Source organism: Lissotriton vulgaris, chromosome 2_1, assembly GCF_964263255.1.
Source record: "Lissotriton vulgaris chromosome 2_1, aLisVul1.2, whole genome shotgun sequence".
NCBI lineage: Eukaryota > Metazoa > Chordata > Amphibia > Caudata > Salamandridae > Lissotriton > Lissotriton vulgaris.
Window position 1 is genome coordinate 711315421 of NC_141687.1, and position 19539 is coordinate 711334959.

Below are 19539 nucleotides of genomic sequence, written 5' to 3' on the forward strand. Positions count from 1 at the left end.
TAACTACCAAGCCATGTCTTTCCTAGACCGGAATCAAGCATCCAAGGACCGGTTTCTGGCTATCAGCCTTCTTCAGCCTGGATGAACAACATCTTGTGAGGGAGAAGCTTCAGGAGACAGCTGTGAAGTGATCAAAAGGAGTACAAATAAAATATGTATGGACAAAGTTAAGGTCCCACTATGGCATGACAAAGGGAGAGGGTGTAAACATATTGCAGGCCTTTCAAAAAGCGCATCACAACTGGTAATTTAAACAATGAGGCCTGAACCAGCAACCACAAAAAGCCCGAAAGAGCCGAAAGATAAACTTCAACTGTGCCACGAGCCAAGCCTTGCAAGTCGTGGGACAAAGCAAACAACAGAATGCCAGATAACTTTGCCACCTGGAGAGGCTCTATCTGGCACAGGCCACACCAAATCACAAATTTGTTCCAACGGCAAAGGCACACAGTTTTGGTAGAGGGCTGCCTGGCCGCCAAGATGAACTCAACCACTTCCGAAGGAAGGTCGTAGGTGATCAGATGTCGCCGCTCAATTTTCAAGCATGAAGGTGGAGTTTGCAAAGGCTTGGTGCAGAACTCTGCCCCGTTGCTGCAACAGTGGATCCTCCTGTAGGGGCAGCCCGGTCAGAGAACAGATGTTCATGCCAAGGAGCTTTGGATACCATACTCTCCATGCCCAATCTGGGGCCACTAGGATGACATGACCCCCGGTTAGTCCTAATCTTCAGAACTCCGGAAAGAAGTAGTATTGGCAGAAAGGCATGCAGAAGTCCACCCTAAGCAGAACACGTCTTCGAGCGAGAGAAACAGTGCAAAATCCAACATGCTGAACTGCTGACATTGCACGTTCTCTGCGGTGCTAAATAGATCGAACAAAGGTTCTTCCCATTCGCGGATGAGAACATGCTCTACATCCAGGTGCAACTGCCATTCATGATCGTCTGGTGTTGACAGCTGAGTTTGTCCGCCTTGGCATTAGTGGAACCTGCAAGGTGGTTCGCTAGCAGGAAAATGCCTTGATGATTCAGCCATTCCCAGGGGTGTGAGGCCCCTGACACACCTCTTGACACAATGTCCGTGACCCCCACATCTCCTCATTTATTGCAATACCACATGGTGGTGTGTACTACGTGAACATCTGTACCACCCTTACTTTGATGGATGGAAGGAACACTTTCAATACCAAGCAAACAACCCTCATCTCCAGAAAGTTGATGTGGAGCTGAGACTCTGTCAGAGACGAAAAGGCGTCTGATCTCCACCTCTACGCAAGTGCCCGCCCCAACTCACGATTTTTTTTTTTAAAGACTTTTTTATTAATTTTTCAGCATAGAAAACAAACAATAAGCATGTCAATGTCGAGCAACACTTCCACATTCCCAATTTCAGCCCCCCTACCTCCCCTCCTTAGTTCCAGGACACAGTTTCCGAAGTCCATTAGTCCACCTGGCATTGTCTTCCAGGTCCTCAACAGTAGCAATGCTGGGCCCCAAGGCCCCGTCCCCTCCATGTCCCTCATAAATGCAAGCCTCCATGTTTCTTTAAAGCCCTCCATCCTGTCCATGGTATCGACGCCATTTGCCCCACGCCCTACCAAACTTCTTTGGGCACCCCCTTGCTTTGTATGTGACCCTTTCGGCTGCCTCCACAACTCATGATTGATGCATTGGTCACCACTGCCGTCCCAATCGTGATCCAATAGCTACCACTGCTGATGTTTTACAGTCTCCTCTGAAATTTGCCCATGGTCAGAGATGTCTCCTTGTTGCTGGGCCCACTGAGACTTCAGATCCCACTACAGAGCCCGCATATGCCACTTATTGTGCTTGACCAGCAGAATCCATGAGGCCATCAATCCCTGCAGCCTCACAGTTGACCTCACTGAAATCCAGGACTGATGCTGAACGATCGGGATAATAGCCTGAATGTCCTGAAATCTCCTTTCCTGGGGAAAAGCACAAAACCGAATTGAATAGCTCAAATAAAGGGGGCATCTGAGAAGGAGTCAGGTGTGACTTTGGCACATTCATAGGGAATCCCCTAAACTTGGAAGGAGGTTTGCCGTAGTCTGGAGGTGGTTGATAACTGCCAGGGGGAAGCCTGCCTTCAAAAGCCAGTCAAGGTAGGGAAGGAACGGAACCCCGGACCTCAGAAGGTGATCTACTGCTGCTGCCATCCCTTTTGTGAACTCCCAAGGAGTGCTGTTGAGACCAAAGGGGAGCATCCCAAACTGAAAATGCTCCTGTTCACCATGAACTGAAAGTAGCACCAGTGGGCTTTCAGGACGAGAATGTGGAAATAGGTGTCCTGCAGGTCAGACACCACCATTCAGTCTCCACGGTCGAGGTCTGACAAGACCTGGGCTAGGGTGAGAATTCTAAATTTGTCTTTCTGGATGGAGACTTTGAGGGATTGAAAGTTTAAATTACGATGAAGCCCTGCATCCTTTTTTGCACCAGAAAGTAGCCGGACTAACAACCATGGCCCAATTCTGGTGCATAGAAACTTGTAGTGTACGCATAGATATGCTAATACATCCCCAGGTGAGGCACTCCGTGGGTGATCAATCAAATGATTCCAAAGTTCTTGTCCAAATACTATTTATTATTCAATAGTTTTCATATGAAATTTATCAATGGTATTGGCATCATATCAGTGAAGTATATAGTTGGTCCAATTTAGTAGGGAATAAATGCGAACTCCAATGCATTTCGGGCGGGGCGCCCTTTGTCAAGGAGAGCTGAAAGGAAAAGACGAGCCGGTGTCAGAATGTAAGCTAAGAAAACGCGGGAAGATTAATAGTTAAGTGCCGATCAATTGGTGAGTATAGACAAGTGCCTGTGCGGTGAATGGGTAGGTGCGGGAGGTGATTCGAATCGTGATCTAAGAGGAGTGGGGAAAAATGCAGGAATAGGCATGAGTGTGATGGGGATTTATATCGCGTGAGGGAAGTGTCTTGCCTGATGAAAACAACAGTGTCCAGGTCACAGCGAATTGTGAATTTGGCTGCCCAATTACAGTCCTATATAGCTTGGGTCAGAACAGGTGGCAGGTCTTCCGGGACATCTGGGAGGACTTGAGCCACTGAATCTCACAGAGAGTGGGAGTAGCAGCTTAGCAGGCAACTGGCATTAATGAACCCGAGGGAAAAACTGGTGGAAGAAAATACCCTCTTCCCAAAGCTCTCCTCTGTTTATTTAGCACTCTCTATCATGGGGAGTTGTCACAAATGTATATGAGTTTGTCCGACTAGTACATGCCTGCACCATCAAGCTCTCAGGAGTGGGGTGCTGAGACAAAAATGCAGGGTCACCTGGGGCAGGTCGATGGTGCCAAGCAAATTGGAGATTTACTGGGGGGATAGAGCAATGTTTTGTTCAAGCCCCTAGGAGAGAATCAGTTAGTGCCTCGTTGAAAGGTAGGAGGGGCTCAGTAGTCATTTGCCCCAGTTGGAGAACTTTGTTCAAGACATTTGTTCTGAACTTTAAGGTGGGAAGCTGGGGGTCGATAGCTTTGCCTACCCTTTGTATAACCAATGCAAAGGAAATGCTCTCTTCAGTGGCAGGACCTGTGGGAGTAAGAAGGCCAGAATCAGGACAGATTTTAGCCCTACCAGCCTCTTGAAGGTCATCCTACTAATTTTCCTCATGGTATGGTGGCCAGTTTTGACACCTGCTTCTTAATTGTCGTCAAAATCTGTGCCCCACAAGGAATGTATTGTTTGCGGTCTTCCTTATGGAGGTGGTATGTCAAGCACAGGTTGTGGTTTGATGGAAACTGGGCATGTCAGGACTCCGAGTCGGAGAGTACAATGAGCATATCTTCCTCCAGTGGTTATGGGGTCTGCATTGGCATTAATCTCCACGAACCAGTGTGGATTGTCAAGCAGGTGACATGTTCAGTATGGGCATCGGAGAAGCACGGTTTAGGTGTCAGAGGATGTCCAGATGACATCAGTGATGAACCTGGCATTGGTTTCCCACAATCTCTCCCTCAGGTTCACTTCCCTCTCCCTCCTCAACATCCCTCAGGTGGACTGTCTGGGAATCAGACTTGAATCTTCTGTCTCCCCTCTTACCTGCGTTCTGGTTTACCGTCCTCCACAATCTATGCCCAATTTCTATTCGAACTTTGGTGACCTGCTCTCTCAGCTCACCATCAACAATTCTAAACTCCTAGTCCTGGGTGACTTCAATTACTGGCCGGCAGATACCCATGAAAGCCCTCAATCCCTGGCTTTCACCGATCTTTTAACTGGGCTTAACGGTACCCAACACATTCATCTACCCACTCACTCCAAGGGACACACTCTTGACCAGGTGTGGACCTATAACCTTGAAATCAAGTCGCTCACGATCTCACCTTGTCACTGGTCCGACCACCATTTAATTTCTTTTCTCCTCCTGGTTCCTCCCCCGCCCCCGCGCAGCCGAGGCCCTAGCCTCCAAGCTCGCAACTGGAACAAAGCAGACCTTGACTTATTCCTCACCTCTTTATCATCCTCGGCTTTGGTCACTCTAGGCCCCATCGACTCCCAAGAAGCTGCACTAGTCGACTGGCTAGAACAGGCCAGCGACAAGGTTGCTCCCCTTAAACTAATAAGATCCAAGCGCCCACACGACGCACATCGATGGTTTTCTGATAGTCTTAAAACCTTAAAACTAGGTCTCCGCCAGGCCGAGCGCCGCTGACGCAGAAACTATGACCCTGTAAAGAAACAACTCTTTCTAAAATTATTGGGAGAATACAAACTAGCCATATCAGCTGCAAAAACTGCTTACTTCTCCACCAAAATCCTTAACTCTGCGCAGAAATCTAAAGATATTTTTGCAATCGTTGACGAGCTCTCACACCCGGATAGGGTAACTCTCAAACCCCTTCCGTCTCAAGCACTCTGTGACTCCCTCAACTGCTTTTTTATAGAAAAAATTATCAAAATCAAAAATAGCATCTCCTCCACTCCCCCGGCTGCACCCTCAACTGAGGCTGCACCCTCTGTCAACCCTCAATCTTTGACTCAGTTCCCCCCGATATCAGAAGAAGTCTTCATCAGTCTACTTAAAAAAGTCTCCTCTGGTTCCCCCACAGATTGCTGCCCCCCGCGATTCTCCGGGCTGCCTTCTCAGCCTGTCCCACCCCTCCACTGGCCCTTTTGAACAACTCCCTTCTGCTCGGCGAGGTTCCCAGTCAGTTTAAGAACGCGGAAGTAGTACCCATCCTGAAGAAACCCAGCGCCGATCCTACAATCATGGCCAACTTCCGTCCCATTTCCCTCCTTCCCTACCTTAGCAAGGTACTTGAGTCATATGTCACCAGCATCATCAGCTCCTTCGTTGAGGACTCCAACTTCCTGGACCCTCAACAGGCTGGGTTCAGACCAGCCTACTCAACGAGGCGGTCATTCTCTCTGTAATGGAGGAACTCCGCAGAGGTGCTGACTCTAACGCCAGCCAAGCCTTAATCCTCCTGGACCTGTCGGCAGCCTTTGACACGGTCGACCACTCCATCTTGGTCGACCGTGTCAAGGAGGCTGGTATTGGAGGGACGGCCCTTGACTGGGTTCGTTCCTTTTTGACGAACCGCCACCAATCTGTTCGTATCTCCCAATTCTCGGCGGATAGGATGAAACTCACCTGCGGAGTCCCGCAGGGCTCGTCTTTGTCTCCACTCCTTTTTAATTTATACCTTACCCCCCTGATCCGCTCCCTCCGGGGCAGGAATGTCACTGCATTTAATTATGCAGATGACATCCAGCTCATTTTCAACCTTGACTCGCAGGAAGCGGCCCAGGATTTCCAGTCCACCCTCTGCCAAATCAGCGACTGGATGGGCGCTCACCACCTTAAGCTTAACCCCGACAAGACGGAGCTCGTTCTTGTCGGAGGCTCAGCCAATCCATGGAACTCCACCTTCTGGCCCCTCTCCCTCGGCCCCCCTCCTAGTCCCGCCGAAAAAGTAAAAAGCCTAGGGGTCTACATTTCACAAGATCTTTCCATGAACCATCAGATCAGTGCCACAGTATCCTCCTGCTTCCACCAGCTCAGAAAAATCCGGAAAATAGCTCACTTCCTGACCACTGAAGCTCTCACCCTGGCGCTGCTGGCGTTAGTCATCTCCCGGATTGACTACGCCAACGCCCTATACGCAGGCATTCCGCAATACCAAATAAAGAGACTTCAGTTAATCCAGAATCAGGCTGCCCGTCTCATCTACCGTCAGCCAAAACATCACCACGTCCGTCCCCTCCTCAAAGCCCTTCATTGGCTTCCTGTGTCGGAACGCTGCAAGTTCAAACTTGGCTGCCTAACCCATAAATCCCTGGCCGGCATCGGCCCCTCTTTCATCTCCTCTCTTCTTCATCCGTACGCCCCCCCCAGACACCTCCGCTCCTCCCATCACGCCCTTCTCCAGACACCTAGGTTCAGGCGAAAAAAGCACGGAGGCCTTAGATTCTCCTTCTTGGCCCCCTCACTCTGGAACTCTCTACCTCTAGACCTCAGAATCTCCTCTTCTTACCTTCACTTTCGGTCTCTTCTAAAAACTCACCTATTCCGTGGTGTCTATACATAATGCTCTCCTTTCTCCCCTCTCTGCCTCTTCATGGGTTAGTGATCAGCGCCAAGAAACCGTCCGGTGAACGCAGCGCTATACAAATCCTTTTTACATTACATTACATTACATAAAAAGTCAAGCATACCTAGAAATAAGCTTTCTATAACAAACCAATTTTCAATGTAGAAAACGGGATAAGTTCTATTTTTATAAGATATCCCAGTAAGATAAATTCACATTCAGCAAATATAAATGCGAATCGGTTTCATACTTTCACACTGAACACCCCTGCTCTAATACAGATTACAGGGGGGCTTATTTTATGAATAATATTTCAAGAAAGGATGTTTACTGGCAGTTGTGTAATCTAGTGTGTGCCACAAATAGCCAGATATCCAAGCCAGACACGTCTCAGACATGCTTTCTCCAAGTATACTTGTCTCTAGTGCATAGGCTGTATCCAAATCTGAAACTTTATGGAGGGAACTTGGCGCTCATTTCCTATGGAAGATGCACTTGAAATAAGCACCACGGTTGCTAGGCTGCAGTTGTTAAACAGACAAACACAGGTCTGAGGCACTGACTAGGAAGTACATTTTATTTATTTATTTTTAAAGTTTTATATAGCGCGAACTTGATCCCGAAGGATATCAGAGCGCTTTTCAATTTGAGGCAATTAATTAAATATTGGGTACATTAATAACCTCTGTGGGTCCATGAATCTGAAAACGAACAGCATCCCATACAATCCCATCTAAGACAGGCCAAGCAGTGATATTTACGAAAGTCTGGTCTCTCTTCCTTCTGTGTGATGAGGAGTGGGGTGCCAAAGTTCCATCAATTAGTCTAATGTAGTTCTTTCTTTAACAAAGTGGTCGTTCACAAGACGGAAAAAATACACCACAAATCCGATGGACATGAATAAAAATATCGAAAAAAGTACCAGCCAAATGTAAGGCCAAGGGGGTATTAAAAAATGTTTTTTAAACCAATCAGCATAAATCGAAACTTTGGAGGGGGACTTTGATGCAACAGAGTCCTTGTCAAATAAAGAATGTGATTTGTTAGCCACACAGGTCAGGCATGGCTAAGCCTGTGGGATAAGTGTACTCAGTATCATTAAGTCGATCAGCAACTGGTGAACTCAATAAAGGATTTGTAACTGTATGCATCTCAATAGCAACATAAATCTTTATTTCATCTTAATGGAAATCATATTTTCATCAAACTCATTCAACAAGAGTAATGTGATTAAATTCACCTCTTCAGGACTCAAGATATTTCGTCCTTCAGATACCAAATTCATCTTAAGAGTGAGTTCTTTGAAATGACTGAATGGTTTTATCATGAACCTAAACAAAACAAATGATATTAAACCAATGAAAGGAAAAAAAGAGAAAGGAATCGATGCATTAGACGAAATACCTTGAGTTTTGAAGAAATGACCTAAGTCATAAAACTCATGTCAATTGAGTCGTGTGAAAATATGGTTTTAATTAAATTTAAATAAATATTTTTTTACTTCATATTCAGTGAGTCTGTTACAGTGTTTTGTGCATTTGCTCTTTGATGGGAAACCGTTAAATTCGAAATCTAGGTTATACTCCTATCCTAATATCAACTGTCTAGCTATTACCAGAGAAAATGTAATTGAAAAAGAAACATTCAAACCTCTTCTGTGTACTGTATAGTAATCTTGTTTCAGGAATACAGGTGACCCAACTTTAGGCACCAAGGAAAAACTTCTTCCAAGCTTGAATATTTATATAGTTAAGGTTTAAATGACGGTTACTGCCAGGGCGGTTTTAGTGTAGTATGGATGGCAAGATGGTAAGTGTCGTGATCATTGTATGTCAATTTAGACATATTCTTTATTAGTACACATAACCTACTTTTTATTACAGCTATCCAGGACTTTTAGTTGTACCTCAGTCTGTTCAAGATGGGAGCTTGCAGAAGGTGGCCAGGTGCTACCGGCATAATCGATTACCAGTGGTCTGCTGGAAAAATTCAAAAACCAATGCCGTCCTGCTCCGCTCTGGTGCTTTCCATGGAAAAGGTGTAGCTGGTCTTTTCAAATCTCCGAACCCGCACACTGCAGGTGAGGGTATGACATTGTAATTTGTTCACTTTGTTTCAGATATAAAAGTACAGATTTGTATTATTCTGTAAAACTGTGCAGTGTTCGATGTGATATTTAACAAGTTCACAAAGGTATCTTTATATACACATTTTCCTTCCTAACCCCATTCTAAATTTTTAATGCTCAAAGTCAAATCAACTTTATTCGGCTGGAAAGGCAGCCATAAAAATACAGAATTAAACAATATAGCAGTATAAAAACAGACACCAGACATAAGACTACTCATACATTTGCGATTATTATAGTTCTGTGCAGCCTGCAGTAACATCTGTAAAACAGCTTAAAGTGCGATGTGCTTAATCAAGGTGCATTGAATGCCTAGAATGAATGGCGGCCCTTAAAAATAGGCTTATAAAAACATGTTTCTTTATCATTCGTTTATTTCAGTAACAGAAATGACTGCAGTTAATCAAATTTCTAGATTTGATAAGCAGCATTAAAAACATGTTGGCATATTCCTGATAACCGCAAAAAATGGAAATATGCATCATAGACTGTTTATAAATATTATTACATTGGCAAAAAAGCAATTCTAAATTGTGGTGAAAGCCAAAATGAAAGCCAAGTAGGTGTTTTATCGTATACGCTCATTCTTAATGCTTTATGCTCAGGTTTACATCACTGTGGTAAGTCTTACATAAACGCTTCATGGCTGGCCTTGCACAAGTACTTTTATTGTCGGTCTTATATGAATACTTTGGTCTTTTTGCTCAAACTTATGTACGGGCTCTGTACTTGATCTAACATGAGTGCCTTATGCTTAGTCTCACCTCAGTTATTTATGCCCTTGACAGTGTGGGTGGTCCGTTTAGAAAAACAGTCTGAATGTTAAATTTGCAGGAGTTTTTAGAAGTACATATGATTCCATTCACATCTTGCTGAGGGCATTCTGCTGTCTTGGGTCTAGTACTTCCAGGAATATACCCCTGCGTTGTACCTGTAGGGATAAGTTAGTGGATAAAAGTAGCAGTGGAGATGTTTGCATGAAATGTATTGCGGTAATACTTTTTGCAAGTATTTTGAGCCTTTTTCCCAGTAGACTTTGTGGATGGTGCATAAAGCCTCCAGTTTGATCCTAGCTTCGACTGGTATCCAGTAAACTGCTTTCAAGGCAGGTTTGATTTTGACGCTCCTAGGTAGGTCACACCATCCATGCCTGTCTTTTTTATGTAGCTGGAGCATTTTGGGGAGACAAGTGTAAACGAAGTTACACCCAATGGAAATTTTGTGTAAATGGAGTATTTTGTGGAGTAGGGAGATTTGAAGATGTATCCCTTGAACCACTCTATTGTCTTGTACAATCAACAACAGTTCAGAGTTAGAGTATGCCCCAGGTTCCAGGAGTGTGGGATGATGTAAGTACACATCCCAGAAACATGTGACCGGTCGAAGGGTAGTGCAGTAGGCTCATGTTCTCCTTGTATTATCATTGTCATATTGTTTTAAGTCTACATGATAACGCTTAAGAAGCTGTGGCAAGAAAGGAATGTACCTTGAGGGATGCCATAAAGCTGCCGTTCTTAACCTTTTGACCTCTGCGGAACGTCACTGAATCACTGCTCAAAGATTGGACCTCCATCTAAGTAATTTCTATGGTTTTAACCTCAAAACAGTACACAAAAATACAGAAATAATGTACAGCAAATACATTTACAAGATGTAGAAGATTGTATTTGGTTCACACAAAAATATACAAAAATCGAAATAATTGTAACGCTAGTGTTTCAAAGTTTAGTTTCATTTCAAAAGATGAAGCAATATGCTGGATGCTAGGCTCTCATTTTCTTATGTGCACTAAATTCATGCTTTCTTTTTGTCGGCGTATTCCGGGTCCTTATTAGAGACCATCAATCATTCTTACTAGACTTCTTTTGCTATGCTTGCTCCACTGAATAAAGAAAATGACATCCACTAAATCGTTAGCCACCTATTTCAAATTCCTTCCCATTCATAGACTGTTTTAACCCCTTCGCTGCTAGGCCTTTTTCCCGCCCTGTGCTAAGCCTTTTTTTTGGCTATTTGGGGTAGTTCGCCCTTAGGCCCCTGTAACTTTTTGACAACATAAGGTATCTACGCCAAATTAGCGTCCTTTTCTTTCAACATCATGGGGATTTTAAAGGTACCCAGAGTTTGATGATTCCCTTGTAGGGGACCCAGAAATTAGCCAAAACACAGCCATATTTTGGTTTTGGGGGGGGGAATTGGAATAAAGTAATGAAGATGAAAGCATCTGTTTTTTCCCAGCTAATGGTATCAGCAAAGGGTTTGCGGTGCTGAAATCACCATCTTCCCAGGTTTTAGGGACAGACTGACTTTTATCAGAAAACCAAAATCTTTTACACAGTTTTGTCATTTTAATGGGACATAGCCTATTTTTGCTATTTTTTGTGCTTTCAACCTCCTTCCAGTTAATGGTAGAAATGGGAATGAAAGCAATAATGGGTCCTGGAAAGCTATACATTTAAACAAAGTAGACAACATTCTAAATTCAGCAAGGGGTCATTTGTGTAGATCCATCAAGGTTTTTTTATGGGGTGACTTGTGTGGCTCTCACCAGGTTCTTTTAACCAGAATCCCTTGCATCTCAAACTTTGTAAAAAAAAAAAAAACACATGTTCCTCACATTTCTGTGACGAAAAGTTCTGGAATCTGTGTGGATCCACAAAATTTCACCCACTGCGCATTCCTAAAAGTCTTCCAATAAAAATGATACCTTACTTGTGTGGGTGGGTCAAGTACCCATGACCGGTAAGGGCCCAAAACATATCGTGGAGACATCAAAATCACCTATCACAAAACGACATGGTATTGCAGGGAGGGGGGCACCTGGGTTTTTGGCCCTGGGCTCAGCTGGCATCTAGGGAAACCTACCAAACCCACACATTTCTGAAAAGTAGACTCCCCGTGTGAGTCCAGGGAGGTGTGGCTTGCTTGGATACCCCAACGTTTCCCTACCCAAAATCCCCTGCACAACTCAAATTTAGCTGGAAAAAATCCCATTTTCCTGTGTGGGGATGTTGTGGGATAACCGGGCTGACACAGATTTCCTACCACATAGCGTTTCCCTACATCTCACAATAAAAATGGTACCTCACTTGTGTGGTTAAGCATAGTGACTGCAACAGGAAATGGCCCAAATCGTACTGTGGATACTTCAAAATTCCCTATCATAAAACTACCTGGTTTTGCAGGGGGTGTCGGAGGATCAGGTTTTTTTTGCCCCAGGCACATGGCCATCTAGGGAAATTCTACCAAACCCACACATTTCTGAAAACTAGACACCCTGAGGACCTCAGTGAGGTATGGCTTACGTGGACCCCGCAACGTTTCCCTACCCAAATTTCCCTGCAAACCTCAAATATTGCTGAAAAAATCAAAAATTCCTCACTTTTCTGTGTGGGAATGTTGTGGGAATACCGGGCTGACACAAATTTCCTACCACCTAGTGTTCCTCCAGGTCTCCAGATAAAAATGGTACCTCACTTGTGTGGATAGGCATAATGGCTGCAACAGGAAATGGCCCAAATCGTACTGTGGAGACTTCGCAGGCTGGTCGCTCCCCTCACTGCTGTACAGCTCTGCCAGTCTTGTCTGCCTCGCCGGCCGCACCCGCATTGCTGTATTTTTAACCTGTTATTTCACTGCTTAACGAGTCCCTCTCTTGTGCCTAATTATTGTTTTTCCTTCTGTTCCCATATTGTTTCCCTCTGTGCCTAATCTCTGCTCCTTGCCAATTCTTCACGCCGCCCGTTATCCCCGCCGCTGCACCCTGTGGCCCCGCCCCCTGCAATCCCATTCACCACCCTGCTCCCGCCTCCCAGCTGCTCCTCCCTCCCACATCCCCTCATATGGAGGGTGTGCAGCGGCCACGCCGAAGGCGCGCCTGTCCGTGCCTGTACCGCGCCCAGCACTAGGACCCCTGGCCCCCACAAGCGCCACGACACCCGCATCCACTACGACTCCAGCACCCTCCACGTTCTCAAAACCGGACGATCACCCACCTGCTTTCTTGCCGCCCCAAAGCGCACCCAAGGACCCTTTTCCTGCTGGAACTGCAACTTCACCAGCATCCGGCCCGCCAACCCACCTACCAAAGAACCCAACTTCCTCAGATGCATCCTGCTCAAAACCCGCTCCACCCGTAAACATGCCGTTGAACTCTGAGACCTACTCAACACCAATGCCCCAGACGTCGCCTGCCTGACGGAGACCTGTTAGAGCCCCTCTTCGGCACCCGACATCGCCATAGCCATCCCGGAAGGCTACAAGATCACCCGCAAGGTCCGCAGCAACGGAGTAGGAGGAGGAATTGCCATCATCCACAGGAACACTCTCAAAATCTCTACATACACAGACGACACCCTCAGCTCCGCCGAATACCTGCACTTCCAGATCCACATCGAGCCTAACACCACCCTCAGTGGACACTCGTCTACAGACCCCCCGGACCCCGACCGCAGTTCAGCGACTCCATCGCCGACTTTACCAGCACACATGCCCTCGCCTCCACGGACTACATCCTCCTCGGGGACCTGAACTTCCACCTCGAGAACAATAACGACTCCAACTCTTCCACCCTGATCGACAACCTCGCTAACCTCGGACTCAGACAACTCGTCACAACACCCACCCACTCTGTCGGCCACACGCTTGACCCCATCTCCTCAGCAAGCTCCCACGTCTTCTTCAATCGCACCACCGAGCTCCACTGGACCGACCACTGCTGCATCCACTTCACCTTCCGGAAACCCACCACGCACCACCGCACCCAGCATATGCCTCGCCGCCGCCGGACCAAACTCACTGAAGACCAGCTAATCACCACCCTCGCCCAGAGCCCACCCGCAGACCCTACCGACTCCGCAACCTCAGAGAGTGGATCAACAACTGCGCCAACACCCTTGCCCCGCTCAAGAAGCCCTCCAACACCCACACCAGCAAGAAAGCCAGCTGGTTCACCGAAGACCTCCAGACTTCCAAACGAACCTGAAGAAAACTCAAAAAAACTGGATCTGTGAAAGAACACCGGAGAGCCACACAACCCACAAGAATGCCACTCGCAGACACCACCACCTCATCAGATTCGCCAAAAGGACCTCCTTCAAAGACCGCCTAGACAACAACGCACCCAACAGCAAAGAGCTCTTCAACATCGTGAAGGAACTCTCTAACCCCAGCACCAACACCAACGACATCCCACCTTCACAAGACCTGTGCGACTCACTGGCCACCTTCTTCCATCGCAAGATCGCAGACATCCACAACAGCTTTGATGCTGTCACCACCCCGGCAACCGCTGAGACCCCCGCTCCCACAACCACTAACCGCCTGCTCTCCTGGACCAACATCAACGACGACAACACCATCAAGATCATGAACACCGTCCATTCCGGATACCCGGAAGACCCCTGCCCACACCACATCTTCAACAAAGCCAGCAGCACTATCGCACCTCATCTCCGGAAAACCATCAACATCTCCTTCGAGACAGCGACCTTCCCAGAGAGCTGGAAGCAAGCAGAGATCGCCTTACTCAAGAAACCCAAGGCAGACCCCAAGGACCTCAAGGACTTCCGACCCATCTCCCTGCTCCCATTCTCGGCGTAGGTCATCGAAAAGGCCGTCAACAAACAACTGACCAGCTTCCTCGAGGAGAACAGCATCCTGGACACGTCCCAGTCCGGGTTCTACAGCAACCACAGCACCGAGACTGCCCTCATCGCCGCCACCGATGACATCAGGACCCTGCTTGACAACGGAGAAACCACGGCCCTCATCCTCCTGGACCTGTCAGCCCCCTTCTACACGGTCTGCCACCGCACACTACGATTACGCCTCTACGACAGCGGAATCCAAGAGAAGGCCCTGGACTGGACCACCTCCTTCCTCTCCGGCAGAACACCGAGCGTCCGCCACCCCCACTTCCGCTCCGAAGCCACTGGGATCATCTGCGGTGTACCCCAACACTCATCCCTCAGCCCAACGTTCTTCAGCGTCTACATGGCACCGCTCGCCCAAGTCGCACGACCTCAACACCATCTCCTATGCCAACGACACCCAGCTGATCCTCTCACTCACCAAAGACCCCCACACAGCCAAAACCAACCTCCACAAAGGAATGCCGACCGTCGCCGGCTGGATGAGAAACAGCCGACTGAAGCTGTACTTGGACAAGATGGAGATCCTCATCCTCGGATCCACCCCCTTGGCCTGGGTCGATTCCTGGTGGCCAACTTCACTAGGAGCACCCCCCACACCCACCGACACCCACCGATCACGCACGCAACCGAGGGTTCATCCTCGTCTCCATCCTCTCCATGACGTACAGGTCAATGCCGTCTCCTCCTCCTTCTTCAACACCCTCCGCATACTTAGGAGGATCTTCAAGTGGATCCCCACCAAAACAAATAAGGCCGGTCACCCAGGCCCTCGTCAGCAGTAGACTGAACTACGGAAACGCACTCTACGCAGGAGCCCCGGCCAAACTCCCGACACGGCTCCAACGCATCCAGAACGCCTCCGCAAACCTGATCCACGACATCCCTTGGCGCAGTCACATCACACTCCACCTGAGCGACCTGCACTGGCTCCCTATCAACAAGAGGATAACCTTCAAACTCCTCACCCACGCATACAAGGCATTCCACAACACCGGACCAGTGTACCTCAACAGCCGACTCAGCCTCTACAACCCCACCCGCCAGCTACGCCCTGCAGACCTTGCCTTCGCCACCGTTCCCCGCATCCGAAGAGTGAACAGCGGCGGCAGATCATTCTCCCACCTCGCCGCTAAGACATCGAACACACTCCCCATCCGCCTGCAGCAGACCGAAGACCTAACCTTCAGGAGACTTCTCAAGACCTGGCTCTTCGAACAGTAGCAGCCTTCCCCTCCCCCCCCACCCACAGCCCCTTGAGACCCTAACGGGTATGTAGTGCGCTTTATAAATGTTATGATTGATTACATGGTAATGGTGCTCTCGCGCCTCGATTATGGGAACATAATCTACAACGGCGCACCGGCCTATGCCATACACCGATTGCAGCTAGTGCAAAATCAGGCTGCCCGCCTGATCCATGGGCTGCCCAAATTCCATCGAGCAACCCCACTGCTGAAATCATTGCACTGGCTACCTGTGAGGGAGCGGGCCTTATTTAAACTAGGTTGCCTCACCTTCCAGGCTAGGATGGGCACTGCCCCCGAGTTTATATGCTCGGCCATCAAACCTTACCTGCCGGGCAGAGAACTCCGCTCTACCCACATGGCACTCCTGGCCACCCCTCGCTTTAAGAAAAAGAAAGCAGGCGGGGCAAAATTTGCGGTCCTCGCACCTGTCTTCTGGAACTCCCTCCCTATGACCCTTAGATCCGCAACTTCCTATTTGGAGTTCCGGAATAATCTCAAAACCTTCCTCTTTTCCAGAGCTTTTGTTGCCTAATCTGTCCCTCTTGTTGCTGTTGCTGGTAGTAGCTCCTTCAGCGCCATGAAACCGCTGGGTATAAGCGCGCTAAACAAATGCTTTTAAATTAAAAAAAAAAAATTACAAATTCCCTATCATAAAACTACCTGGTTTTGCGGAGGGACCTGTTTTTTTGGCCTCTGGTTCACGGCCATCTAGGGAAACCTACCAAACCCACACATTTCTGAAAAATTAGACACCCGGGAGAGTCCAGGGAGGTATGTATGGCTTGCATGGATCCCCCAATTTTTCCCTACCTAGGATCCCCTGCAAAACTCAAATTTTGCTGAAAAAAATCAAATTTTTCTCAAATTTCTGTGTGGGAAAGTTGTAGAATCACTGGGCTGACACAAATTTCTTACCACCCAGCGTTCCCCCAGGTCTCCCGATAAAAATGGTACCTCACTCTTGTGGTGGGTCAAGTACCTGTGACAGGCAAGGGCTCAAAGCATATTTTGGAGACATCAAAATTACCTATTGCAAAACAATCTGCTTTTGCAAGGGGGGGTCACATGAGTTTTTAATCCCAGGCTTGGAGGCCATCTATGGAAACATACAAAGCCCACACATTTCTGAAAACTAGAGACCCGGGGAGTCCAGGGAGGTATGGCTTGTGTGGATTATCCAACGTTTCCCTACTCAGAATCCCCAGCAAACATAAAATTTTGATGAAAAAATCTAATTTTTCTCAAATTTCTGTGTGGGAAAGTTGTAGGATCACCAGACTGACACAAATTTCCTACCATCCAGCGTTCCCCCGGGTCTCTCGATAAAAATGGTGCCTCACTGGGGTGTGTGGATCTGAAAGAAACAGGTTAGTATTAGATTCCTTACCTTAGAATATCCCCACGCATCAGACTGGATAAGGAAAATTTTGAGTAGCAGTACCCCTGAGCGTCGGTAGGCGCCGTCTGTAGCTCCGCGTCCGTCGTCGGCGTCGTTGGCGCCGGGATGACATCGTCGGAGTACTTAGACACCGCCCTCGTGCGCTGACGTCAGTTCGTCTTTTTTCCGCGCCAGCAAGCGCAGATCCTGACAAATTGGTACCCTTTACTCAATTTTTGACTCTACTTTTTGGCTCTTTTTGATATGTTTTTCGAGTCGAACGACTCCGACGGTGCCGATAGGGATGCCAGAATTCAAACCCTGAGTCGACTGCAACCGACTGATGTCGGTTACCGACCCCCATCGCCGGTGTCGAATTGCCTGGGGCCCGACAACGATGACAAGTCGTGCCCCGACTGCCGGGCCTTGACGTCGAAGGCTTGGTGGGAGCGGTCCCACAAGCGCCTCGAGCTCCGTCAGTCGGCCCGTGCCGTTCGAGGTCCCGGTCCGGAAGGAGACTGAGGGACCGGTCGCGGGGCCAGAGTCATCATAGCTCCGGGAGTCGACACCATTCCTCGGGCTCCAAGTCCTCAGGTAAGAGGCACAAGAAGTCGAAGAGGCGTCATCGCTCTTCTGCCGCAGGAGCCGCAGGCGTCGCGGCCTGCTCCATACCCTCCGGTCCCTGGGCAGAACGCGACACCGGAGGAGATCGAGGCCTTCCTCATGGCCATGAGGTTGCTCACTCCTTCGTCTGGCTCCGCGGCGCCTTTGGGCCAAGCGGCCCCGACTGGGTCCCCAAGCGGGCCGGGTGCTTCGACCCCGGCGCCGTCGGGTGCTTCGACCCCGCGCCGTTGGCGACTTTGGTCCCGACGCCGCAGGGTCCCGCTTGATCCGGTTCCGGATCCGGGTCGTCGCCGGTCAACCTTACGACCTCGCCGGCGCCAGCCCCCTGGGTGTCGCCCCCGACGCCGTGCCCAGACGTCGTCGTCCCTGGTCCTACCCTCGATTCGGGTCCGCCGCCGCTCGGCGCCTCATTCGACACCGCTAGGAGATTTTTACTTCTATGACCCGGCCCCATCCTTTGTCCCTGAGTATCAGGAGATGGGTGGCGAGGAGGATTGGGAGGGGTCTGAGGAACCTCTGGCACGTGAGTGCCAGCCTTGTCAGGACTGGGCAGGTGAGTTAGAGGATGCCAGTGGTCTGGACAGTTTGCCAGACACTGGTTTTGTCTCCCCTCCTACAGTGGCTATGGAGGAGGGGTCTGCCTATAGTGTAGTGTTGACGCGGGCGGCCAAGGCCTTATCCCTTGAACTCCCCGTTGCGGCCGTGAGGACTAACCACCTCACTGAGATCCTTAAACTGCAGGCAAGCTCCTTGGAGCCTCTGCTGCCGTTTAATGAGGCCTTATCTGACGTTCTTCTGGGCACCTGGTCCAGGCCCGCTACAGGTCCCCCTGTAGATAGGAACGTGGCCAGACGCCACCGCCCGGCTCCGGGCGACCCTTGCTTCCTGTCCACCCACCCCAGAGAGCCTAGTCATACAGGCCTCTAACTCCCAGACCGCGTTCCAGACGGCTCCCCCTGATCGGGAATCCAAGAGGTACGAACAGTATGGCAAGAAGATGTTCTCCTCACTGAGTTTGGGGTTGCGGTCCGTTAACACCGCATGCCTCTTGGGCCGTTATACCCACTCTCTGTGGGACACAGGCGCGGCCGTGCTGCCCAAATGTCGGGAGGAGGCCCGGACTAAACTCGCCCAAGCCCTTGCGGAGGGTCAAGATGCGGCACAGTATTCCATCCGGTGTGGACTGGATACAACGGACTCGCTAGGTAGAGCGATGGCAACGACGGTGGCGATTCATTGCCATGCCTGGCTGAGGTCCGCCAACTTTTCGGCTGATGTTCAAAATACCTTTATGGACATGCAAGTTGATGGCCGTCACCTCTTTGGCGACAAGGCAGACAGTGCGCTTGAGCGCTTTAGGGACTCCAGGGCTACGGCCAAGTCCTTGGGCCTGTCGGCCCGCGCCAGCAACCTGTTGCGTTTCGCTCCTTTCGTGGCCAAGGAAGGGGTGCCCCCACACGTCCTGCCAGCCACGGGCCGCAGACTAACATCCAGCACGGTGGCGGACGTGGTAACCTCCGTGGCGGTGCCCAGGGACAACGGCGAGGCCAGTCCATATGAATCCCGCAGCATCCGCCTCAAAGCCTTCCTAGTCCGAACTTTCAGGCCCACATGACGCCAGTGGGGGGCAGGGTTCGCCATCACCTCCTTCACTGGTGCAACATCACTTCGGACAGGTGGGTGCTGCAAATCGTCTGAAGGGGCTACTCCCTCCCCTTCGAGGCGACCCCTCCAGCCATGCCACCACAGTACCACCGCATGTCGGGGGATCCCTGGAATCTTCTGCGAGAGGAAGTTACGCCCTCTTGACCAAGGGGGCCATCGAGCGCGTTCCTGGGCCAGAAGTCGGGTGTGATTGTTACTCCCACTACTTTCTGGTTCCTAAAAAGGGCAAAGGGGGTCTATGCCCTATCTTGGACCTGTGGAACGTCAA

At 49.2% G+C, this 19539-nt stretch overlaps 1 protein-coding gene across 5 annotated transcripts in view; it reads left to right on the forward strand.

Moving 5' to 3' along the window:
• The window catches only part of SBF2 (SET binding factor 2), a 2158806-nt gene that overhangs the window by 1579346 nt on the left and 559921 nt on the right, over nt 1-19539 (forward strand). For all 5 annotated transcript variants that reach the window (XM_086955965.1, XM_086955960.1, XM_086955962.1 and 2 more), the window contains exon 27: nt 8459-8655. In XM_086955965.1, the coding sequence (XP_086812091.1) occupies nt 8459-8655 (197 nt within the window). The remainder of the gene's footprint in view (nt 1-8458; nt 8656-19539) is intronic.